At 34.8% G+C, this 26,724-nt stretch overlaps 1 protein-coding gene across 2 annotated transcripts in view; it reads right to left on the bottom strand.

Moving 5' to 3' along the window:
* Positions 1 to 2,175: 2,175 nt before the first annotated feature.
* PSMD14 (proteasome 26S subunit, non-ATPase 14) overlaps positions 2,176 to 26,724 on the bottom strand; it is a 46,480-nt gene continuing 21,931 nt past the window's right edge. For both annotated transcript variants that reach the window (XM_040069861.2, XM_040069862.2), the window contains 9 exons: positions 26,380 to 26,451; positions 25,934 to 26,053; positions 24,786 to 24,856; positions 23,672 to 23,822; positions 11,691 to 11,798; positions 8,474 to 8,548; positions 6,020 to 6,145; positions 4,794 to 4,856; positions 2,176 to 2,604 (listed from right to left, as the gene is read on the bottom strand). In XM_040069861.2, the coding sequence (XP_039925795.1) occupies positions 2,506 to 2,604; positions 4,794 to 4,856; positions 6,020 to 6,145; positions 8,474 to 8,548; positions 11,691 to 11,798; positions 23,672 to 23,822; positions 24,786 to 24,856; positions 25,934 to 26,053; positions 26,380 to 26,451 (885 nt within the window). In that variant the 3' untranslated portion in view covers positions 2,176 to 2,505. The remainder of the gene's footprint in view (positions 2,605 to 4,793; positions 4,857 to 6,019; positions 6,146 to 8,473; positions 8,549 to 11,690; positions 11,799 to 23,671; positions 23,823 to 24,785; positions 24,857 to 25,933; positions 26,054 to 26,379; positions 26,452 to 26,724) is intronic.

Here is a 26,724-nt window from a genome sequence, read left to right as displayed (position 1 = left end):
TTCCCTGTTTGCAGGAACAGAACGGTAACGGACTTACATAGGCAGGAGATGGACCAAAATGCAGATAAGCCCTCAGAAACGCTGCCCTGAATTACAGAGCTACAGCCATATAGATGCAGAGCTGCAATGAATTCAGTGGTATACTGCCAATCACATGGAAGTGCTAATATATGCCAAAAATCTTCAGTGCACAACTCCTAAACTGGTATAATAGGGGGGATATGCAATGGCAGGTGGTGTTACAGAATCGTCATAGAAAGGAGTGAGGTTTGCTAATACAATATGCCCGTCCTTCGCGCTGACAGGTGACGAGGGGTCATGCTGCTAATGAAGGTCTGCTCCATTGCGGCTGGAGGCTCAGAAGGTGGCTGCTTGAAAAATCTCTTTCTTCCTCCAACGTCGTATATGGGCTGCTGCTTTTCAGGTTACGGCATACACGCAATTCTTCCAAATCCTCTGTGTGGCTCCTAAAGCACTGGACAAAATTAAGGAAGGGTGACCCAAAAACCTGCCTTTTTATTATTCATGCAACATCTTGGTAAACGGAAAATTGTGCCTCCAAGTTAAACCGAGGAGTGAATAGAAAGCAGAGTACCACAGCACAAGCTTCTACTACGGGAGATCTGCGTCGCCAACAGACTCCCTTCAGCTACCCTCTGCAAGATGTACATTTGTCAAAATTAATTTAGTATATGAAAGACTCACTGGTTTGTCTCCCTGCTTACACCAGCCTCTCACGCATGTATACACTGCAGCACTGCGCTAGCTCCTCTCCTGTTCTGCAGTGCCATGTTACCCACGACCTGCCAAACTCTGTCTCCCTCGTGGTGTTACACGTGTGTGTGGGAGTAGAGAGCGGCAGGGATGCAGAGCCCCCCTGGCAGACGCGCCCCAGGGCAGGTCCCTCACCCGGCTCCTGCCCCATCTCGCCCCGGACGTGCGCACACCACGACGGTGAGGCCCGAATGCAGCCCTCCTCAAGCACCCGCAGGTTTGCAGTGGGAATCTCCAGAAAGAACTTCCATTTAACTACATGCAGGCAAATGTGCTTTGGTATGTCTCCATTTTCCCAGTCTGATATTCCACTGCCTACTGTGGGGGCAGAGGGAAGGCCATAAGGAGGGCAGCTGCAAAAATCTGCATGTTTCCCTCTGAAGTAAGTGCACGCTAAATATACTTTGAGAGAGAGTTAGTCTAAAATAGTAAATTAAAAGACCTCAATAAGAAATTTCAAACAAAAGAAAAATATTTGAATGGCAAAGTGTAAGTAAATATTGGTGTAAACTGGAAAATAAGACAATTTTATGGGTTATTTCCTTAGTATGTAGTAAATAATAAGTCAATTTTTAAAAAATTATCTTCAACAAGAGATGTAGATAGTTTTGAAATATTTGCCTACCACTACTGTTGCTATTAAAAAAAAAAACAAAAAACAAACAAAAAAAAAACAACAGTAGAAAGAAAACTTCTGCTCAGACAAAAGAATGAAATCAGCCTAAGCAGCATCCAACATCTGAAAAAAAGAACCCTAACAAAAAATTCTTATCAGTCCCTGCCCAAAACCCAGAGTCACACCCCAAACCCAGATATTTGGGTTTGCCTGTTTCAAACTAAGCAGTCAAACCACCTGCCTTCCTGCAAGTTTTTCCCTCTTCAGTCAGTGGAAATGGTTTCAAATGTCATATTCGAGCTGGGACTCTTTCCATATATTTATATTAATGGACATCTCATGTACACTCTCTCAGAGGAGGGTGGCTTCATCTAACCTAGAACAGCCTCTGTCACTTTAATGTTTATTCTCAGAATACTGCTATTTATGACACCGCTTGTGAGAGTTCTGTGATTCAGTTATCAGCAGCTGAATTAATTTCCTTAAGGTCAGTTGTCTTGTGTAGATATTAGGGTTTGAATAATATTCAAAGGGAACTGAGAGAGGAATTTTCAGCATTTTTGGTTTTACATCCTCAGAATTCAGCACTATGATTTTTTTGTTTTAATCTTGATGAGAGTAACTAGTAATCTATGGGAGCCAAATTCCAGTAGAGAATTTTTGCTTTCCTAGCAATTAGTATCTCAGTAGTTTTACAGTGGGCAGAAACAAATGTTTACTAACACTTTTTCTAGTTTGTTAATTCCTGTTGTCCTTTCTCAAAAAACACTGACCAGAACTTAAGACAGATTTTTAAATGTATTTTTATTATGTTGCAACAATCAAAATATATATGTACTACTGATTTCCCCCCCCTCCCCCCAAATATTAAATGAGAAAGTACTACATTTTTTCCCACTTGTGTTCTTGAATGTTTTGGAATCTGTGAGGGCCCTGACATAAAGAAACTGAAGCAAATGCACAATTAGAGACTGAGAGGTGTTATAGTGCTGCACTTACATTGCAAATGAAGTCAGATGTCTCCGTTTAATCAAATAGAGCCTCAACAGTCTCTGTTTTGTGAGTATTAGTAACAATAAACAAATATACACAAAGTATCACAAACAGTAAATCAGTTATTTAAATACAACTGTATCCAACATAGCAGCTAAACACTGGACAATGTTTGAGGTCATCAGCACATCCACATGCTCTTCTAAATGACGTTTAGGGTCCTGAAATACAAAGGATGCCATGAGAAGAATGACTGAAACACATCTCCGAAAGATTTCATTTACTTCGAGTCTATTTAAGACGTCCGTGAGTTAATGAACACAGGCCAGTAATGCTCCCAGATTTTCCATTCTAGGAAGTCCTAGCAAATGACTGAATTTCCATGAACAAAATTTTATTAATTCATACTAACAGTTACGTTGAGGATAGGTTTAGGAAGTAAATTTCTATCCAGCATATCAAGAGTAACCGTGGCAGCTTAGTTAGTTAGTGGGTTAATTTTAAGGACAAAAATCAGCAACATGTAAATTTTACTATACATCTCACTAAAGCAAATATTTTAATCTTACTCCTGGTACATTGAAATTTCTTTTCATATCTTTGCACAAATGTGTGTCTAATCCTGCAAAGATTCAAGTATTATCTAACACAGTCTTTGAATAGTTGTGTTGACTTCAAGGAAATTACTGTATCTATACCCATAAAAACATGAAACATGAACAATGTTCAAATGCTCTTAGGAATTGAATGTTAAGCCTGAACAGTTTTCTGAAAATACATATCCCCACACACTATTACTCAATTGATGTAGGCATTTGTGGGCATCTGCATGCAACAATAAGATTATTTCTGGTTGAAAATCATACCCATGCACTTCTTCAGTTTCACCACTGATCTGAAATAAGTAATCTCCAAATACTGCAAAAATATCAGGAATACCTCAAAAATATGTCTAAGCTTTACTATAGTATTATTGTAGTAATTCTTATGTGTAAAGAAATTAAAATATGGAAGACAATCATGCATGGGAATTGTAACTTCTTTAAAAGACGGAATTATTGTCAAAATGTAATGAACCCATCTAAATTTATATACAAGAGTGCTACTGAATCCATGTATGCTGCCCTTCTTAAAAAACTCCATTTCAAAGATCAGACAGTTCTCCAATATTCTGTCTGTTCCTAACAAATTATACACCTAATAACAAAGGTATCCCTATTGTGAGTGGCTGCTTGTTTACAAATCTTTTTTATCTAAGCTGCACAAAAAACCCCACTTGAAAATTACTTCACTGAACCATTTTTTTAATTTAAAGAAAACTTAACAATTTTATCAGGAAAAAAATTCTTTTTGGAGAACCGTATCAAAATAGTTTTTTTCACGTATGCGTAACAACTAGTGAAGCACAAGTTCTGTTTGAGATGACATCATAACCCTTAAAATACAACCCTTCTTACATATTTTATATGTATATATTTATGTATGTGTAGGTGTGCATAAACTCCATTGTTCTGAATGCTACAGAAATACGAGTGACTGAACAATAGTGCAGATGTGTTATGACATTGCTGCTACAAGCTGACACATAAGAGCAATGCAGAATTTTTTGAATTCTTCTACTGCTGCTAGCAATACAGTAAGTACTGGTTCTTTAAGGACAGGCTAGATATTTTAAAAGCTATTTCTTATTTCCATTGCCCTTCTTGAACACAAGCTCTTACAAATTTTCTCTGCTCTCCTCTTGCTCATAAGAGCACAGTTCCTCAATCTTTATGTTGAAATCAAACGTAGAAATAGTTTTTTATTGAGTCCTTAAAAAGACATCATATCCTAATACTGCAAAGGGATGGAGTGAATTGAATGGGTATTTTTGGTTTCAGCTGTGGTCCTAAACAGTCTTCCTCAAACAGGAATACAAAGGAACTCAGGACACCTGCCAAGTGTGTCTGAGAGCTAAGCGTTGACAGTGTGTTCATGAACTGAAGACAGGGGTGAGCTGGCTCTTCAGCCACGATAATGTACAAACACCCCCCCTACCTCGGTTTTCATGACCACCATTTTTTAAGTGTCCCCACAGTTTGGGTCTCTCTGACACAGACTTGGATATCTCTACATCTCTTAGAAGAAGTTACAACAAATGAAGAAGGAAAAGGGAAACTACTGAATTTCAACACTGCTCCTCAGCATATAATAAAAACACACGCAGAACACAGCTTGCAGATATTCTGCCAATTACCTACAGTCAAAGGCCCTGTTCCTTGCACAACCTCCAACAAAAATAAATTTATTATTTGAAGCATTAAGAATATCATGCACATAGAACTAAAATTACCTATGAGCATGTAAAAAATTAGTATTTAGAATGAACGAAGCATATCATTCCACCTCACTCTAATTCATCACACCTCACCTGCTTGCCAACATTTTTTATTGCCAGCTGTTCAGGTGTCATCTTATCTTCTTCTTCAACAGCCTGTGAAAGAAACACAGAAAAGGTCAGTGTTTCAGATTTCGTTTACTTTTTTCCCCAAGCCACAGATTCTCAAAATACAATTCTGTTCTTTAAAAAAAAAGAAAAAAAAAAAAAAAAAGAAAAGGAAAAAAAATCAAACAGCAACACATTTCAGAAAGTCAAAAGGAAAGGTACTTCAGCTTTTCAGCAGACATGGTTTTAATTACTGAGTGTTAGTGCAAAAGATCAAGGCAAATACTTATGAATGGTTTTATTATCAGATAGTCACCAAAATGTTATTAAGGAAAAATCTTAAATGAGCGGTATCCATAGTTAAAGATTGATGAAAACGGTTAAAATAGTAAAACAGAACCAAACCCAACATTATTGACACGGTTACAACTACCGGAGATTTGATCTCAGTAAATTTTTGTCCTGCTAAAGTAATTTATTTTAATATATTTTGATGCTGTTATGTTGCCTTCAAATACAGTGTCTTCATAAAGTTCATCCACTAACTTAACTAGTGAATGTAATACTGAATTTTGGTTTTAAGGACTTCTAAGGAGTCAAAAAAACCCCACTTGTTAAGAAATACTGACATGATTACTATTCACAGAATGCTTGTTGAGATCTAGTATTTGTAAGAAATATTTCTAAGTGCGTCAGTATTAAAACAGTACAAGTAGCTGTAATTCCTCTTACTTACACCACCATAACAAATTTCTTATCTGAACAGAACATTGAATTGGGCTCTGGAATGTGTTCTAAATACTTACAGCCTATTACCAGACTGATACAGATAGATAACCTTTACTCTGCTACAGTGATCAAATAGTCCTTGACTGAAGGATTGAAAAATAAAACTAACTGCTAATTTTGATCTAGAGAAATCTTATATTCTCATCACCAAGTAAAAATACAAAATCGATATGATTACTCACACTTCAAAGCAAAGTATGTAACAAAACATTTTGACAAAAGTTTAGGGCAAAAAGTCTGGTGGCAATTCCTGAGGAGCTAATCTGGCAACTTCACCCAGAAACCATACGTAGCTGATTAAAGTGAATTACAGTCATTCTGCACAAAGCTTGTGATAATCAATTCCTTCTGAAATTAAGCAACTATTTTCTTCACTTCATAAACACAGCTACAGTTATAGTATCATTATGGGACATGAATACCTTGTTATAATTCTTAGCTAATTCTAACATCTCCTTTACTACTGTTTCATTGAGTTTGCAATGTTCACTGTAGTCCTGAAGTGTCAAACCTTCCATCCAACTCTTCTTATGCAAATTTAGCAGCATCTGCAAGACAAAACCTCTTTAGAGCATTCACTATATATAAAATGCTTTCAGAATACTATGAGGATCTCTTTGACAGGCAACCGATTTATAGTAAGAAGAATATAAAAAAAATAATTGGTCTTACAATGTCAGTGTTTAAATAGAGGAGATACAATGATCAACTACTCTGGCTAGAGTAGAAGATAGATTCGCATACCTTTTAAAGACTGAACTTCTTGAGTCCTAAATATGAAAACGAGCCATGAAAACATGGGTCACATTTACTATGACAGGAATACGTAGGCATGTTTTCTGTGATTTGTTACTTTTGCTGCAGGTTTCAGAATGCACAATTGCCTCGTAGCAGGGCTAAGAGAAAATTGAATACTTTAGCCACCATATGAGGAATAGTTGAAGCTTTGGTCTCTGACAAAGTTGAAAAACATTTTAATGCTTGGATTAAATTCATAAAGTAGTCACTTCACTGATCCTCTGATCTGTATGCCAGCAACTGATAGTCATGATAAAATAATCTTCAAAAGTGACCAAAGCATGACTTGTGTGTCTTTGCCTCATACAGAATAAACAAGCATAAAAACCGTAAGACAAAATGTGCAGAGGTTTGATGGTGATAAATGCACTAATAAAAATATTTGAAAGGTTTTACTTGACACTTTCATGTAATCTTGAAAGAGCAAAGGAATACAACAGCGATTTCTTTATTTTCATACATAAGGAAGTGTAGTTTGTGGATCTCCTGCACACTTGATGACTGTAGGGAGCAAACAGTTCAGCTTGCCTTCAATTTGTGAACATTTACTAGACATTTTTGAGAAATGGTAATCCCTGTAATTGCTATCACCTGAATAGAAGTACCTGTTTCACCCTATGCAGAGCTTCCAAAGAAACCTGGCTTTGGAACATGTGAACTGAGTTGAAGGTTTGTGTCACAATTTGTGTTAGCAAGATCTTAGCTACTGACAGAAGGAGTCGTAGGCAAACTGCATATGGACACTTTAGCTAGGCTATCTTGATTTTAAAATTAAGGTTTGGTGTGATGAGCTCCTAATCTAATACATGAAGTGTGTACTCTTCTTACCACAGATGGAGATAACAGATCACCACCACCACGAGGGGGGTTTGAGATATGGATGAAGCTGCCTCATGAAAGATGTGAGAGAGAGTTGTTACCTCACAGATTAAAGTCTTCCTAACTTGGTCAGATTACTCTCCTGCTTGCAAAGGTAATAACTGATTTATGTAAAGCCATTGTCGAAGGTATACACTTGGAGCTTCAGACATGACTGGATTTGCCAAATTGTTGCATTTGACTGGAAACAATAACTCCCCGGAAGCCCCAAGGACGTTTCCTGAGAGCCGGTTTTGTTGAGTCAGTTACTCTTTTCATTAACAGTGAGGTCTTGGAAGTCTGATCCTGAACTAAAAATGGTTGTTCATTTCACACACTCTTTCCAACTCCTAAATTTGCACACATATTCCTCCACTTTTTGAAACTGTTTTTTTTTTTTTTTCTTATTAGTTGTAACTCAAAAAGTTTGAATTCTGTGAAAAAAACTATTCTGACCATTTTATCATAAGCTTTGAGATCAATTTATAACCCTAACAAGGCCATGAAGAGACACAGACATATCAGAGAACACACACAGATGATGGAATCTGGCTTTTTGAGAATTAACCTCTGTAGATTATAAGTAAGCTTTCTTTCTTCCTTTTTGTTTTACTGGTTGAGACTCTCAAGCTAGATTTTGCATGTAACCTGAAGAAGTTTGATGCAAAAATAACAACAAACATTTGATATCAGTAACTCCATAATATTTCTTCTGTAAATGCAGGACATCACTACTTCCTGATATTCAGTGATGCCTTGGGGAATTCCAATCGCACCAACTGGAAGTACCTTCTGTCAAAGTGATTACAGCAAATAATAACCCAACATCTCTTGATTACCCATTCCATTTTGGAAAACACAGTTAAAAATTCTCCTAGCTTCAGGAATTCCAGCATGTGAAAACCGAAGGCAGCTAGTATGTCTTTCAACTTCACCACTGAAAACTTGAAACTTTGGACAAACTTAGGTGCAGAGAACAGCATGGCAGCTTTCCATAAGGTGGACAAAAATGTTTTCAAATTATTCATATGGTCATTAGAATGTGGTTTTGGAAAGTTTCATCACCATGACTGTACATTCAAGTGCTTTATGGAAGAGAAGCCACCTATTCCAGGAGAGTTAAAACAATCACTGAAAGTAACAGCTGTAGAAATCAGAATATTGCCACAAATTTTAAGTAGCTTGTATAATGTTCCTGGTACTCTGAATTAAACAATTACCTTCTGTTCTAGTTCATTCTTCCTGTAGTTGATGGTGATGGAATAGTAATGTCTGTTTAGTCCATGGATTAGTGCCTGCAAAATTCAAGGGAGAAATTAAGTTAAATCACCCACCACTGGAATGAAGAAATATCAGAAGGAGAAAGCTAATTTCAATACAAATATCTTTAAACATCACTTAAATAAAAGAAAAAACATGAAGAAAAAAATACAGAGACTATAAGGAGATATGAAATAAATATACCTGGTTCTATTTCTCTTTTTGTGTTCATTAACTGACAGTTATGCTTTCTATTTCTAAACCAGATTTTTTTTCACACAGAAGCAACTATAATAAGAAAAAATGGTAACTGCCTTCAAACATTTGACCGATACATATGCATAAACATATTTCTCTCAAATCCTTCCTCTCTCAATAATTTGGTTACCACTCCTATTAAAATAGTCTATTAAAACATTCTTTTACAAACAAAAGACTATTTGCTCTCTATTTATTTATAACCACTGTCAACATTCCCAAGTTTATTCTCCAGGGTACAATATGAAGAGGGATTAACTGAAGCAAGCAAAAACCTCAGTTAGACAACATGCATCAAATTAACCTTGGATATTAAAACTAATTTTATTTTTAACTGTAAATAAAGAAAAAAACAAATCACCTTTTTCACTATAATTATACCCTCTGCAAATACAATCTGATCAACTGAGATTAGTTTTTCTGATAGCTGTATGCATGTATTTTCTATTTTGCTCACACAGATTAGATATTTTCTTTTACATTTATGATTTAAGTGTGAGTTGTATTAATATTTGGGCAGGTAAAATTCCATGATCTATCCTCATCACAACTAATAGAGTCTATTTTCATATAAAATTTCACATATGAAGTATACATTTACAAACAAGATACAAAAAATCATATGTAAAATATGCTGAATTAGTGATAAATACTTCTTCTATTTCAAGCATTCCACCTATTTATGTTTAAATATATATTTAGAGCTTTACAAAATGAACGTGTATTTGCATCTTATGCAACAGTATTTCAGCATTACAAAATCACCTGTATGAAAGTTGAAACTGTTTTCACACAAACACTTTAAACACATTTCTATTGCAAACACATATACAAAGATAAAACTGTACTTGAAAAGTTATGAGAATTAGCACTCACATAAAACCATTACTTGTGCAACTTATTTTAATTAAACTTGTAAAATACAGGTTTTATCATCAACAAAGGAAATTATAGTTGAAACTACTAGCAAGTAATTTTCACTGTCATTTTCTTATCTTACTCAAAATGACTGCAGATGAGGTTTTGTTGTTTGTGTATAAACTCAGATGTAGAAATTTAGGAAGTTTTCTCAAGTTCTTAAAATTTGACAAACAGGTTTGCCTTCTCCCACTATCCTCTCCCTTTCCTCCCCCCTTCCAAAACCTACCTTTTGAAAGAGTGGGCAGATGTAAAAGTTAACAACTGTAAAAAAGCTGTTGGTAAGGGAACACAAGAAAAAACCACACATGCAAAAAGGGAATGAAGCCAAAGCTATTGTATTATTCTTCTTCCTGAGATTTTTAAGTAATGTCTTATAATTCCTGCTTCTAGCCCAGCTGAAATCAATATTTAGTTTGCTTCAGTCCTCAACTGGGTCAGAATTTTATTAAAATAAAATTGTTCTGCTTAAAATAAAAGCAGAACAACAATGCAAGAGCTCTTGCAGCTTTAGGAACAGAGCATCATTTAAAATTTTGATTTTTATCTTAACAGTGACATTTGCAACAGCTCATTGCCAGCCTGCAAAAAATCAACACAAACAAAAACTACCCATTCTAATAAGAGAAACCCAAAATCCCATGGCCAAAATATGCCATGCTGTAGTGACAGTGATCTTAAAATAATGAAGCTGAACAATACTGCAGGGGTTTCCAAGGGAAAGCATTACACATGGTCTAGAAAAGCTGAGTTAGAAAAGCCCTGAAACATGCAAGCATGGGCTTGCCTACAACCAATCAAGAGTATTAGCTGCTTATTTCATACTCATTATTGTTTGCAGTTTTGACAAACTCAAAAATCAAAAGTAAAATACAGCCTCCTGAAGCAGACATTCTTAAATTTTAAGATGCTTTTTTGCTAGCAGTTTTATCAACAGCAAAGAGTTTGAATGTATTAGTAACAACAACACCAACTTATCTTTTTTAAGCTAGGGCTATGGTGGTCTAGGACCTCCCAGATCACAGCTCTCTCGGAGCACGAGTTCAGCAGTTATTTCAGCTCTGCTCTGACTAGTACATGGTCTTTTTCTTGGATGTTTACCTAACAAAATATTACTTCTACTGTTCAAGTAATGGACAAAAAGCAGGAACTGGGCTTAATAGTTTCAAGGACACATGCCTTTAGAATACATAGTAAGGGGGAAAAGTTTTTTAAAGGAAAAAACATTGAGGCAGAAGAATGACAGGGATAAAAGCATTAATCACTCCAGAGGATACTTGTTTCAGGATAGAAGCTATTGCTCAAAATAAAGGTTTGCTTCAGTGAAGACCAAAACTTTTGGTTTTTTTTAGTGAAAGTCAACTTCCAAAATCAAACTTTGAGTATTTAAGTTTCACAAATGTGTATTCAAAAGAAACATTACAGCAGAAGCCAATCAGGCATCTATTTTATCCATTGAATATCCTCCTGCACCATTTTTTCAACAAATTACTGCATTACATAAAAATCATTGATTAATTATTTAAGACACAATACAAAGTTTAATCTAGATTACATAATAAGCAAGAACCTCTACAAAATTAGAATAAAAAGAAAAGGGAGAACTTTTTCCATAATTCACTCATGAGTAACTTATCTTGAAGAAAGCGGAGATGTTGTTAAGCAGCAGTTTTTCAGCAGGACTGAAAACAGCACCTGTCTTGCATCACATGTTATGTCATCAACTGTCCCTTTTAAAAGTTTGTGTTTCCATAAATTTATACTTGAATCTTTGCTGTACACATTAAATACACACATTCACACCTAGGTAGCTAATTTAGGGTTTAATCTTAAACCCCTCACAAATACATATCCATTGATGAATCATATCAATTATAAATGCATGTGAAAAAATGCAATAGAGAGAACAATAAATAACTTGTAACCTACTGTTTTAAGCACCTTCCCCCAAAATTGATGAATTAATCTTGCAATTTATAGGACTATCAGCCCTAGGTTTACCTGGATAGATGGCTTGTTTAAGTGACCCAGATTTGAAGTTGTTTGTCTTGGTTCATGTCCCAAGACCATCATATTAGCATTGATCAATCTGAAGGCATCAATAACAACCTGTAAAAACAAGATGTCAAGTCAATTCTTTTTAGAAAATGCAACTAATAGAGCCAAGCAACAGTGGACAAGGTACAATCAACTCTCATCTGTTTTTGGCCTTTATCCAGAAAATCATTTAATTATAATATTAATAAAAAAGAACCTCCTGCTGGCTATGTGATCAGCACACTACACTACATTGTATTGTAAGGTGACACCAATTATTACCTTTTCCATGGAGCTGTAAGTTTTATATACATTATATCACCATATAACATTGAATTTTGTGTACGCTTACTCTAAGCCTCAAAACTATGCATATGTTTGTCACCTAAATCTTATCCAATCAAAATGAATGACAGAGAGAGACTAAAACTGAAAGTGAGCACAAGCTAAGGGACCAAGTCTAAAGCCCAGTCCTGTCACATCAATTATACTACCACAATACTTGAAATGACAACAAAATTATAGCCAGCAAGGAACTTGCCCCATGTATTCCCTTCTAGTCAGATGCTTTTTGCTTCTTGTGACTACGAAAGGGTCTATAAACTGTCTGATGGATTAAAAAGTCCTTGTCAGTGTCATACTCAGGAGTAAAAAATAGAGAAAAAGAAAACCAAGGTCATTTATGATTTAAAGGTACACGGTAGGCAGTATTCAGTGCCATTTTATGGCAAATAATGTAAACCCATCACTGATTCTTACTCTGTCCTGTGCTAAATTTGTTGACGAAAATTTCTGGAAAGAGAAATTCATGGTCGCATGCAATAAAACCCCCACCCCTATCCAAAACCTATAGGAGCCGAGATAGACCTAAGAACGTACCAACAATACACTCAAACCTACTCTTATTGTGTCCTGACCAGCACAGGTTCATAACTGCAAGAATAATTCCTGTTTAGGTTCCAGTCTTTTAACTGAACCAGCGCAGCCTTGCATATCCACTAAAACAGTACCAGGCAGACTTTGCAGGCATCTTGTCTGCATATGTTCAAAGAGTTACTAATTTAAATCTCCTTTTAACAGCTTTTCTATAATAATTTTTATTCTTTTCTTCTCTGTACTATGAGTTGGACAACAACAGATGCATTTACATGGCTGGTTTGATATTTTGAGGAATTAGACTTGAACCTGGTTTATGTTGAACAAACAAGAAATCAACCACCGTCACTGTAAGTCTGCAGAGGAAGTGACACTGAGTCTCCCACCTTGTTCCAGCGCCTTCCTCTCCATTTACACAAATATTAATAACTAAATAATGTGCAGTTTTTAGGATTATGAGAAAAAATATTAAGGTCCTTCATGTGGAAATGAAATGGTAAGTATTTATAACAAAAAAAAAATAAAATCATCAGGTGTAAACAAAAAACCCCCCAAAACTTGTCACCTGTTGTGATTTACTTTTGAGACCCAGGTGAGACGGTGGTGTTGACTGAGTGAGTGCCACTAAGGGCTATTGCTTGGTCTCTCAGCTGTTGGCCAGATCCACCTGCATATACCATGTTCTCAAACTGCATGCATCAAACCTTCCTAAAAAAGACTTTCTTTATTCAAAAATTTCAGTTGTGACCTAATTAAAGTGAGTTACCAGTGATTTTTTTTTTCTGAACAAAAAAACCCCCCACAATTCGGATTTAAAATGCAGCAGAAGTATGCTGATACCATTGCTACAAAAAAAGGAATTACATTTAGAAGAATTCTCAAAGATATCTAAAACAGCTACTATATATCTATACATTCTTTCTCATAACGTAAGTAGTAATTGGTTTCTTTTTTACTTTTTTACCATTTTTCTCTATCTTAGAACACTTGTGACAAGCTTTTGTATGTATCTTTGTATTCCATTTTAACCAGATGCTCTAATTCATCAACACCTGGAAATGCCCAACTGTAATAAACAGGCAGGATAAATTAAAAAGTCAAGCAAAGCAAGAAAAAAAAAAAAAAAAGCGCACCACCAGTTCTCCAGAGACTAGCTAGATAATGGAAAAAAACTAAGCAAGCAAAAATTTACCCTGAGGAGCAAGAAACATGAACTTGGCAGTATACTAGAATGACAAGGAGTTGCTTTATAGCTCACCAACAGCCCCGCTTCTAGACTTAAATTTAACTGAGAACTTTACTAGATGATGTTGAGCCAAAAGAATGGCATTGTCCAGCTTGGATTTGTTTAAGGGCTTGAGCCATGTAAAATAATAATAATAATAAAAAAAATTACTAAACTTTCCAGTTAGAGTTTTCAGATTAGTTAAGTTTCACATTAAAATATGAGAACAAGTTCCTGAATTATTTATGAGTAATACTGAACATTGCTCAAACATCTTAATTCTGATCAGAAGTAACTTTCATTATGTTTTAGGTACAAGCTGCATGGGAATACACTCTATCTGTCCTCCTGAAGGAATGATGTGCAAGTATTTCCTAAGTAGAACAAATATAAATCTGTATTACAGAAACCAGTATGAAAAACTGAAATCACAAATACCAAATATTATGCTTTTACAAGGGATAAAATGACAATTCCTGCAATCTCAGAGGAGAACAAAAAGTACATGGGCAAATGCTATTTTTCATCTTAGCTGCACTCTGATGACCAATGGTAACTAAATACTTTAACTACACTAAGATTAAAGGAATTTGCTGCTATCACTATAGCAACCGTCTTAAAGAAACTAACATGCTCAGCAACCTGGAGGCTAAATTTAGACCTAATACACAATAAAAACATAAATACAACAATAAAACTACATATTCACTTCTATGAAATATAGTTGCTTTTTTCACAGTGAGCACAAATCAGTCTCGCCTTTAGAGGATTACATAAAAATAAATAGACTCATTAATGTCCAGTGTACTAATGAGCAATGGGTGAAGTAGGTGTTAATTATGCCACAGTAAGATCCAAGAAAAAAGCCCCAGTGAGCACTTGGAGGTGTGTACAAGTTGAAGTCTCCTCTCTATGTTTGTGTATTTCGAAGTAAAGAATGATGCAGGCTGATGACAGAAACATGGTTACCCCCTATTCTACCATGGAAATTTTAGACACAGTATTTTGAACAAAGAACTTCTAAGGATTAATTAAACCCTACAAACCACCACTCAGTTGCTTAGATTTTTATTGTAAAAAGTCAGTATTTCCCAACCAAAAATTTTAAGCTTTCATTGTACTTAAATAATCTATATAATGCAGCATGTACTCTTGTAGTAAAAATTTGTTTCCAAGCTTCATGCTAAATTCCTTTCCTGTAAAGACATTAAAAAGTTAAACAGAACTCAATGCTATTAGGATGTTTTCCAGGAACTCGAAGGTAATTTTTTTTTTAAATGCACTTCCATAGTGCAACTCTTTCACCACTCTGACCATTTAATTTTTCCTTGTGTAAGTGTCTCCAGACTTTTCAGAGGTCATTTCAACAGCAGACAGCTTATAACAAAACCATTAGCAGTTTGGCTAGCTTAAGGAAACCTCTTACTTTCCTTTTTTGTTTATTATCACTGCATGAATCTGCAGCATATGAGAGTTTATAATTTCTCAGGCTTGTTAAATTCATGTTAAAGGTCTGTTTTCTTGTTGAATAAATTTTGTTCATATAATGCTGCCTATTTCATATACTGAGTCTTTAATAGCACCTTTGGTCTATGCGCAACTCACAGATCAAAACAGAGGACTAAAATAGGGGTTGATGATGCTATTTACATGTGTGATTCCTGCTGTCTTCTTGTTAGTAGCTTTAATATAATAGAAGACCTTGTCTGTTTTGTAATTAACACATCTTTACTGGAGAGATATTTGGAAGTGATTGCTGTGAATATACTGGTTAGTAAAATAAACACAATCACACACCACTTTCTGTTATCAGACAAATTTGTGAATTGTACACATTATACTCCAGATCAACAAACTGTGATATAACAGCCAAGTAGAAGACACATTTATATAACCCTTTATTTTTCTGAAAATATGTATTCAATCTGACCTTGCAAATATAATTAGCTTGTGGGATGTGTGGATTTCAGTACCATGGATGCTTTACTAATTGCAGTTCTTGGAAATAGATACTAAATATTTGGAAGCTGCCAATACAAAATAAAAACTGTATCTTTTTGTACATCTGTCTTAGCTTCAAAATACATAATAATCTAAAAAACAATAACCATACAGCATTTTTTAGCATTTTCCTGGGGTCAACAGCCCACACTAGAGTTTATAGAATGTATTTTTAGAAAGAAAATTCACAATTATGTCCTGTGAAAATTTCAGGACAGCTACAATTAACAGGATTAAAATTTACTCACAATCTAAGCACTGGACACCTCAACTGCTAGCTAGACAAAAACCTGGCCTCTTACAGTCTCCACACAGTTATTAAAAATAATGGCTTGATTAAAATTTAGAATATTTAGTAACCAGACTTGTTTTAGCTTCTCCTGAAAGTGTGAATGCTATCATTCTTTAGTTTCTTACTATCAAATACTGATAACAACTGAATATTATCAGTTTTTCTAAAACAGTCTTCATAACTTTGTGGAGTATTAAAAAGAAAGAAAGGATTAATTCAAGAGTACTTTACACCCTTGAGTCTTAAATCCTTCCAATATTAAATTTCCAAACAATCTTGAATGAAATAGCTGTGTTTTTCAAGTCCCACTATGTTTTAGTGGTAAACTTCAGTTAGGCGTAAATCAGTCTTTTTGTTTAAATTAAAAACAACAACAACAACAACAACAACAACCTAACATCAATATTTTTCCAGTGAAGAATCTATGGCATATGGTGAATATCTTTAAAAATGCATTGTGTCCTTGGAATTCAAATACCAATGTATTGTTTATGCCACATGTTTATGAACAAACATACCAGAGCTTAAAGGCAACTGCAAAGGATAGAGTGTGGTTATGCCAGGTGTGGAAGAAGAAGTAATGTCCCATCTAAAATCTCTTTTATCACCTGCAACTGACCTGTTATCAAGTGCTTAGTTTGTTTCTAGATTCTTTAAAAATGAAATGGAACATGTGACCAGAGAAGTGCAGTTCAGGTTTATGACCATTTCGTTATTTATGCTGCCATGCACTGTTAGACAACTACAAGTGAAGAACATCTTCTGTCCCTAGCAAGCCCACAACATAAAAAATTCAAAGAAATCGTACTTTTTATGCCATTTCCAATGAAAAGCACTAAGAACTGAAACTGACTCATGCCAAATGCATATCACTGAATTGCTGTGATTGTGAGTTTGAAGTTTGCAACATGGAAATTATTTATAAAATGTCAATTTTAGCTCTGGAAAGCATATTCCTATGAGTATGTGCATTTTCCTTCTCTATCCTTGGAGAATTATTTACTTGTGGTCAAATCTGCAGTACAACTTCAATATCCACACTGGAAGGGGAAGAGAACTACAGCATAATACATTTATCTTGACAAGTGAGGGCATGCATCCATAACTCCCATGTAGCCAAGCCACAAGTTTTAAAGCTATATGCCCCTTAATGAAGATAAATGGACTATTCTACATCCACCACGGCAAAAGCAAATTAAACATTTAATGCTTTTCAACAAAGTCTTGGAACTTTCTGTTTTAGGGAAGGGCATGAACTCAAGTAACCTATGTAAATTGTTTAGTAGATAAACATACATTACTTAATTAAATCACAAGTCCAAAGGACACTACATAACAAATTTTGCAACATTAGGATTGCTACTAACAATTTCAGCACTCCATTAAAAATAGGAGGTAAAATATGGAAAATAAGTTAATCTGGATATGTATAACCACTCTAGAAAATGTAATAAAACAGTGATGCACTGGCAGTAATAAAACTATGTAGCTTATGCCTAGGTTTACACAGCCTGAACTGTGAATGCCAGGTGGCCCACACTGTGATGCAGACACAATTCATCTACTACAAATATGATTCTCCAGGCAAAAGAACATCAATCTTTACTAAATCAACAGTGGTCAAACCCAGCACAAACATACAACTTCCTTACTCTCCCAACCAGGCTCCTATTGAAACTCAGTTCTTCCTTAGATCAAACCACAACGTTTCTGTCCAATCAATGGCAAGAAGTAGCACAGTACTGTGAGGGCATCTAAACGTACTATACACTGTGCATAATGTTCAGAAATGTACTCTTGATACGTCAATCAAAATTACCTACTGCAAAGTTACATTATCCATTTTAGAATTTTTCCATTTAAAACAGAAAAGTATTAGCTAATCCAATTCTGACGATGGAAGTTGTTCCAGGTATAAAAGATTCTGACAAAATTGTAGGCATTACGTTTTAAAAAACATTTTCTTCTAAATGCCATCTGCATAATAATTCACAATAAATAGGCATGTCTCCAAAGTAGTGACAATATAGTCAATTTACTGGTTTGTTTAGCCATTTTTAATTACTAGTTTCAACTCTACCCTAAAGACTGTTAAATTCACTTGTGCCTAGGGAAGACTTACTAAAGCAAAAAAAAAAAAAATCAAGCGCATGAAGTGGGGAGGAGGAGTTGGGTATATTGAAGAAGTCTTGTTAGGTGGCTCCAATCCACTTGCACTTCTCACAAACTTAATTCTTAATGGGCTATTTTAAATTTCAGGCATTACGCTAGTGTCTCCACACATCTCATTTCAAGGATTGCTCTTTTTCTGCCTTCTTAAAAAACAGTCTCTTTAAATTCCATGGTTAATTCAAAGAAAGAAGGGGAAAAGACAAGTTCAAAGGAAAAATAATAGCAGTTTGATAAAAGACTGGAGGTTTAAAACCATGCAATCTTTCAAAAAACTGGTGTAAAACATGTTCGACTGAAGAAAATCTTGAATCTAGATGGTAATTCCAACATTCAGGAAATTAATTGTTAAATTGCTGTCTCCTACTGGTTTCAGTGTTTTAGACTAACAGGTAATTACCAAATTATGAAACCATTCACACACATATTTGTCTTGATAAACTAGGAAGATCTGCAGCATAAAAACAGAAGTCAGCAATCTGAAACAGTATAATATACAGACAATTTAATCTAAACTGGAACACAAAAGAGATCAAAACTACTTGTAAATCATTATTTTCATGGTTAGTACTCAAAATGACCACCTGTTACTTTAAAAAGTAAAAAACCTGAAACCAGGTATTAACCCGTAATGCTCATATGCATCACTAATTACACAAAGGATGTCACTTAGATTTACAAGTACCAGTGGACAAAAACGGGGAAAGAGGCTGCTAAAACAAGTCCTCCAGGTCTCCTCAGGATCTCCATTTGTAAAAGAAGAATAAAATCAGCATGTATCTTTCTCTCCCTTCAGCACAATAAGAGTAATTACTTTCATACTTCAAAAATTACTAAAATAACAAATGATAAAAGTCCAGCACATTCTTTACTCCTTTTAGAACAAAATTCTGAAGATCTCGTAAGCTGAACAAAAGAAAGCAATTTTCAACTACCAATGAAAAGAAACTGCATGCACAAAATGGTTTCAGACTACAGCCCACATTCTGCCTCTTTGAAATAAAAACCCTTCCATTCCAGAAGAGGTGGCTCAGACCACAGAAAAAGGTTCTTCAATGATGTATGTGGTGGAAGACAGTAGTAATAAACGGAAAAGAGAGCTGCTGACCATATGCATACAAGCAGAAAAAAACAGCTGCAAGAAAAATAAAAGATTGGAACAGGAATTGCCATGAGGCTGTTGAATCTCAAGACTCAAGTGGACAAAACACGAAGTGAACTGACCTAAACTCAGTGTTGAAACTGTGCTCAGCACAAAGCTGGGCTAGATGATCTACAGAGATCATTCTCAACTAGAATTACTTTGATTTACCAGACTACCCAAATGTACTTGTATATATTTATTTTCTTTTACCATCTGAATGAGTTTGAGATAAGGAAGGATAAAGTACCCCAGCAAAGCCCTCTTATGAACATGGCAGGATCTGGTTTAAGCACAAGATTAAGGTGCATAGCATACTTGTTTTTATCTGTCTGAGGTGATTGAAACAGAATTTATAAAAAAGTTATTGCAAAGACAACCATTTCCCTCAGCAAACAATAAAAAATAACAATAATAATTAAAAAAAAAAAAATTTTGCCACAAACCAACAAATCTTCCTACAAATACTTCTGACAGTGCCTGGCTAGGAAAAAAATATGGCTTAACAGAAATGAAAGTATGAGTAAGAGATTTTGCTACCAATCCTGCTAAACACTGCAAGTGTTAACAAACTTCTCAGATGTACAAAATGGAGTTGTGACAATTTCGGATATTTTATCAATCCTTATGCAAGCAATAATTAATCAAGGCAAACCAGTTAACTCTCTCAGAAGAACAAATAACTTTAAATGGTGTTATAGTAAGGATCCAAAGTTTAAAACAGTTCAAAAAAGAAAATACCACCTTTTTAAGAAAAAATTAATATAACAATACAGTGAATGCAATGCAGTAAGTTAATGCTTTTGGAGTTAAAGACACTATGTTACAGTGGGTTTAGTGAGTTATATTTTCCTTAAGAGGTGATGAACAGCTGCTAAGTTAAGGTCCAAAAAAAACCCACTTATTTTTAACATTTGGCAAAGGTTTATGGTTCTCCATACAGACATTTCAAAGTGTATGTTGGAAATAAATATGAAATGTCAATATTTAGCTGTATTCCAGATCTTTAATGAAATTACTGCTTCTGTGGAATATTCTAAATATGTATTACAGCTTCCATTGCACAGACTGGAAAACTGGAGGGGATAAAAGCAAAGTTTATTAATAAGTATAAAATGAAACAACAGCTAGCCAGGTTGCCCCACTGGCCATATTTCAGTATGTTTACTTTGACTTCAAAAGAAATCAAACAACAAAAAAAATCAAAACAAGGCTTTTCCTCTCTGGGTTCTGAGACCGCTGACCTTCAGTTAAAACTCACTGCTAAGTTGCGAATTTATTTTACAGACAACTAAAGCACTATAAGCCTAAATATTGCAAAATATGGTACACAATCATGAAAAAAACATACATTGTTGTGCAAGAACATGTATGTAGAGTAGTAAGATTGGTATTTGGAATTACTTGTCCTTCATGTGTCCTATTACATTTATGCAAAAATATCCCAGTCCTAAAAATGTCATTAAAGCAGTTGGCATTTAATCCACAGACCTATATGAGGGTTTTATTTTTATATAAGGATTTTATATGACTTTTTTTGATTTGCTCAGTGGCTTGAAGACATAAAATGACTGGTTTGCTTTTTTTTTTAACTGACAAGAATTACAAGTACACTCATTTTTAATCTGCAATCATACATCCCTGTGCTATGTAGAAAACGTGTATGGAGACAAGGCAGTTAACAAAGACCTTAACAAATTTTCATTTCCTACAGTAACAGGGCAAACTGCTTTTTAATGTTTTAGCTAGTCAAGGTGAACCTGAGGGTCCTCATCAGAATTCACTGCAACTTCCTGACACATGAAAATAACCTCTGCCCCAGTTATTCTTCACTAGCACAACCATGACTGCTTCACTGACCATAAACTATGGCAATTTATATGGGCATGGACCTGCCCTGAGGCAGCTTTAAAATTAGCTAATGTGCTATTCTGGGCTTCGCTTTTAAATACATCTAATCTCAGACAAAACATGCCATATTAAAACCTTCTATGCCACATGTTCATTGTATTTTTTTTTGCCAGACAGTCCTGCTAGTATAAGGTATAATGAGTAATGATCTTGGACTCACACAGCTAAAGCCCACCAGTATAGTGGTTACTACAACAGCAAAATTATCTCTGCAAGTGGTTCTTCATTTGCTGGTGCTAGCAAATGCAGATACTCTCCTGAAATAGGCTGAGCTTGAGTACTGTAGCACACGAAGAGGCTCTGGGTGCCATGACAAGTTAGTCAGGCACATGAAGCACTGAAACATGACCTAAGAAACTCCCTTGAACTCTAATATATCTGCTCTTCTCTCAGTTCATCTAAAATCCAAACACATTTTAGTGTGACCTTGCCAACCTGGATCATAAAACTCGAACGCATTCCACATCCTCCAAAACAAGAACTTAATTACAAGTGGTATTCATAATTTGGGAGATTCTTTTATTTCTAAGCTTTAAAGGATGCACTTGCCAGAAACACGACAGATGTAAATTTTTTTTAAAGTGAAACCCGAGAACGTAATTTAATCTGACTGTAGCAGCTAAAAATGTGTATGAAAAACAAACATTATGAGACTTCCAATAATCTCAAGTACTGGCAGCAATGCCATAAGAGCAGCTGTAACTGAGAAATGCTTAGATGGACAAAAATTTATTCACATTCAAAATAAATATGCTAAAGATTACTTTATTGAATATCTCAAAGACCTCAAAGATAGACATCTATGTTAACAACAGTGGCGATAAATTTATTTTAAAAAGAAGCACTTAGTGAGCAAGTGTGTTATAACAGCAGCATGACTTACAGGGACGCTTTTCTTCTTAATGGATTTAATAGCTAGTGAGGTCTAAATTAATTACTAGTAATAGTCTTGACAATTGTATTTTGACAAAACAAAAAGAATCCTATTTCAACATTTCTATTGGAGTGGGAAAATAAAAGTTCTAGGAAAAATAAGTTAGGAATAATTAAGTGTTCTATTGCATCTTCCCTCCCCCGTCAAGACTACTTGTATTTTCTTCTACTCTTTTAGCAATTTAAAAAGGAACAAAATTTACACATATGTCTAATACCTTCCATACAACCAGAAGCTAGTAATTTTTCAGCTGCCTGTTACACAAACGTATTTGATATAAAATTCAGAACTGAAAAAAAAAAAAATCAGTTGAAAATGCAACTGGAGCTTCAGAACATTCTGCTGTGAAATTAAGAGAACCTATAGTGTTTGGTATCTTTAATAAGATCTGCCTCACAGGAAATACGATACTACAGTTTTATAGAAGATGAACACTTTTAAAATATTTATAAATTTACATGAATATCATCCACATATACCATGACGCATTTCAATAATTATTCTACAATACAATGGGAGTGCATGCTCAAACAAAACACCTCAGCAGTATTTTAAAGCAGTAAACCACCTAGCCAATTTCTGTACGTTCTGTAGTTTTTCTAATCCACTCTCCCTGTGGTTGAGCAAAATCGAATTGCCTCTCACATTTGCAGACAGCTCTGTGAAGGTGATAATAGAGCTGCTCCCTGCTGTCATGAGGCAGGAAATAGGAAAATGGCATATGGGGCTAGAAAGAAATAAAAAGAGAACTAAACAAGAACAAAAGAGATTTCAACAAAGGACAACTATAACCCAATATGCTTTGCAAGTTAATCTCTTTCCATAATAACTTAACATACTTAATCATTTATCTGCACACTTCTCAAAAATTCAAATGCTTGATATCAACTTCTCTGTAAAGTTTTATTGCCCAAACCATTTGGAATAGGAATTTTAATAAAAATCATCATCTGCAACGCCTGCAAATCAATGCATTCTTAGTACCCATGTTAAGGGGCTGAATCTATTCCAATCTGTTAATAATTGATCTCAGATTTTGTAGCTAAAACGTAACATATAAAACAATGTATACTTGGACTATTAGTTGTAAACCTGTTGAGTGACAGCTGAATAGCAAAATATTAAGAGAGGATTATGATTGGTTATGTGTACTGACAATGTCAAAGATTTCCAGCCTGTTTAAGGACTACTTGTGTAAGACGCAGAAAAACTGGAAGTGATCTTTTCATTTACAATGAGATTTTGGTGTGGGTTTTTTTGTTTTTTTGGGTTTTTTTTGTTTTTTTTTTTTTAATATATTATGGGCCTCCAAAAATCAACTACTTAAACATATTTCAGTGCCTCTGTATTAAATCTTACTGAAGTACCTTAAAAATAAAAAGCCAGCCTACTATACCTTTCCTTTTACACTCTGAATGGGATCCACCACCACAGCAACAGCTCTTTCTGATAAGGCTTCAAAGCTCTGCTGAGTATTGATATCTACACCAGACAACCAACAGCCAAAGCCAGGATGACTATGATACCAACCAACTACCATCTCAGGTCTGAAACAAAGAGGACATTGAGATTTTTAAAAATACAAACACTTACGAGAAAAAGAAAAAGGAACATGTCATGACATAAATTAGAATGAGCTGTGAAAAAACACTACTAGTAATATTTAAATTACTCAGCACAGTACAGTGAAAACATGGACGTGAATAAATGGGGGCTATCATTAAGGGATACACATTAGCAGTGGTAGATCATGCTTTCAGTTTTTCACCCTGTTACCACACCTTCCCTGAACCAGTTTTTACCCTTTCAGCACTTGAGTAAATATCTACTCTTTAACTCCTTGGCATCGAAGGTTGAATTTTCACGGTAGAAAGTCCATTTCAGACACGGACAACGGGAACCAACGGTGGGAAAGGATTAAATATCAATTAAACCAGCAGTAGAACTAGGAACTCAGTCAAAAAGCAATTTGCACTGTTCTGTTCAGCTGCTGAGCCTTTTGCTAACATTAATTTTGAAGTTTTTCCCACAGTAAAAGAATTTAAGCAAGCAGACGACAACTGTTGAGAGGTAGGAGTGAAATAAAAATTTGTTTAAATACTAGGATCTTTTGCAAAATTATTTTCCCTCTTTTTTCATTAAAATTACTCATGAATAAACTATAGCTTCAAAAAATTAAAAAAAAAATTTTAAAGGGTTAAATTAAAAAAAAAAATCTTTTAAGCAGGTGCTGTGTGGCAATCACCTATGCTAAACTGAGCAGCATTCTAATCTTTCTGGGTGATAATCAAAGCTGCAGGTTTAACAGGAGTGACAATCTCCTGACAATTGAAATGCATGAGGGGGACTGAATCACATGCTATGCTACTCACCTAATTTCTGGGGCAATTATTTATTTTTAAACATTATTAATAGCCCTTAGATCACTAGTTTTGCAGAAATGCAGCCGTTTCTTCTAAAAACCGTGCAGGGAGTACTTGTTACTGTCAGCCCACCTTGCAGTGACTTACCTTCCCGTCTGTTTCAGCATATCCAACATTTTTGCTTGAAATACAGGATCAACTGCCTCCACACTGACACCCTGATTCAAGAGACAGACAAAAATCATAGTAGTTGTACACGAAGCAATATTATCTTTTAACTTGTAACTTCACACAAACAAAATATTCATAAGCATCTGTTTAAAAAGGCAACCTGAATACTTTAGTACTACATGACAGAACACCCTTAAATGCAAAATATAATTTTTAGAAATGTATTTCAATCTGGTTTTTAAAATGCTAAAAGATTATTTTGAAATGCTATTTAAGTAATCTTTAATATGAATAAACATGATTAAATAGACATAGGAATTCACCTTTTTCTCATCTGTTTGGTCTGCAAACTGTTTGTTTGTTTATTCCTGTCTGTTCCAAGTTCAGCTCTACACGTTTTATTCAAGATAAATATCACATATAGGCTTTTTGCAGGTTTTTATATTACGCACATGTATAGAATAAACTCACGACAAAAGAATTTGAAAATTCCATGGAGTGCAGCTCTGAGTTACAAAGAAATCATCCCATGCTTGTTTTAAGAACATTTCATTCTAGTTACAAAAAATAAAGCATCATAAATTCCAATTATGCCCCTTTACTCTCTAGTCTCTTTAATCTGTTCATAAAATGGATATTCTTACTCAAAATTCAAATACTTTTTCTTTTTTTCAAATCACAGAAGTATCATTTTAGAGACATGCAACTAAGATGTGTCAAAGAGAGCAAGTTTGAAATATATAGCACCATCACAATTAAGGGCATTATACACTTCTAATCAAACCTTTTACTTTTTGAATCGTTCTGCATATACTCATAGTATATGAATTCTGAAAGTTATCAATTTGTAAGTCTTATAAGTCATGTTATACCGATATATTTATACATAAAAAAGGACATAACATCTGCATATATATAAAAAAAGAAGTTTTGACTACTTTTTTTTTTTTTTACTGAAACCCTCTAACGATTAAACTTTTTGTATTATAACTCACAGCTTATACCTTCAGATTGCTTCAATGAGGTAAAGCACAAGAAGCTTTAAAAAAAAAAAAAAAACAAACCCTAAGGAAAGAAACAAACAAGCAAATAAAATTATCAAGGTCTAGATGTGAAGAACTCACCGTTCCAGACTGTGGCATTGCAAAAACATCAATCACTCTCACAGTATAATCATCAACGAATTCCCCAAGCATCAGACCCATAACTTCCATAGGGACACCAGCACGACCATGTTTCAACATCTGGAATTAAGACCAAACGACGCCATATGTTTAACAGAAGGTTCAAGTTTGATTTCAGGTAATTTTTTTCAGCCTTTGTTGAACTCTAGCTAATTTGCAACTTGTAGCACTTTCAGAAACTGTAACAAACTATAACGTAGTAAAAACAAAGCCAACAAAAGAGAACTAATTAAAATAAGTTTCTGAGGGTTCCAATCAGTATTAATTTATTTTTAAAATAAGTCTGGCCAGCACTTAGGCAACACAAGTCCATTAACTCTGGACTCCTGCCAGGTGCTTTAGCTCCAGTATTATATTCAGACATAGTATGTACACAGAACACTTACTTTCAGCAGTGCAAGGGAAGAGATATAAACCTGTTCCGCTGTATCGACTGCAGGAGCATCTGTGGGTGGCCCCTATAAAAAGAATAAACAATTATTTTCACCATCATTGTTATTCTGCAGTTTCCAAATATTTTCTTTTGTTTTGCATATTACAAAACTTACAGAAAAATGCATATGTAATTGTGACTTCATGGGTAAGATGTAGTTTTTACAAACAAAACACAAAAAACGCACACCCAATCCCCAAACCCTTCTTTACAGCACCTTCTGTCACTAAAATTATTTTGTAATAGGTCATCCAGCCATCATCCTCTTGTCCCTCACCTCAAACAACACAGTCTAAAG

The sequence above is a fragment of the Hirundo rustica genome, chromosome 7, assembly GCF_015227805.2.
Source record: "Hirundo rustica isolate bHirRus1 chromosome 7, bHirRus1.pri.v3, whole genome shotgun sequence".
NCBI lineage: Eukaryota > Metazoa > Chordata > Aves > Passeriformes > Hirundinidae > Hirundo > Hirundo rustica.
Note: the sequence above shows the minus strand (reverse complement) of the source record. Positions and strands in the feature narration are given on the sequence as shown.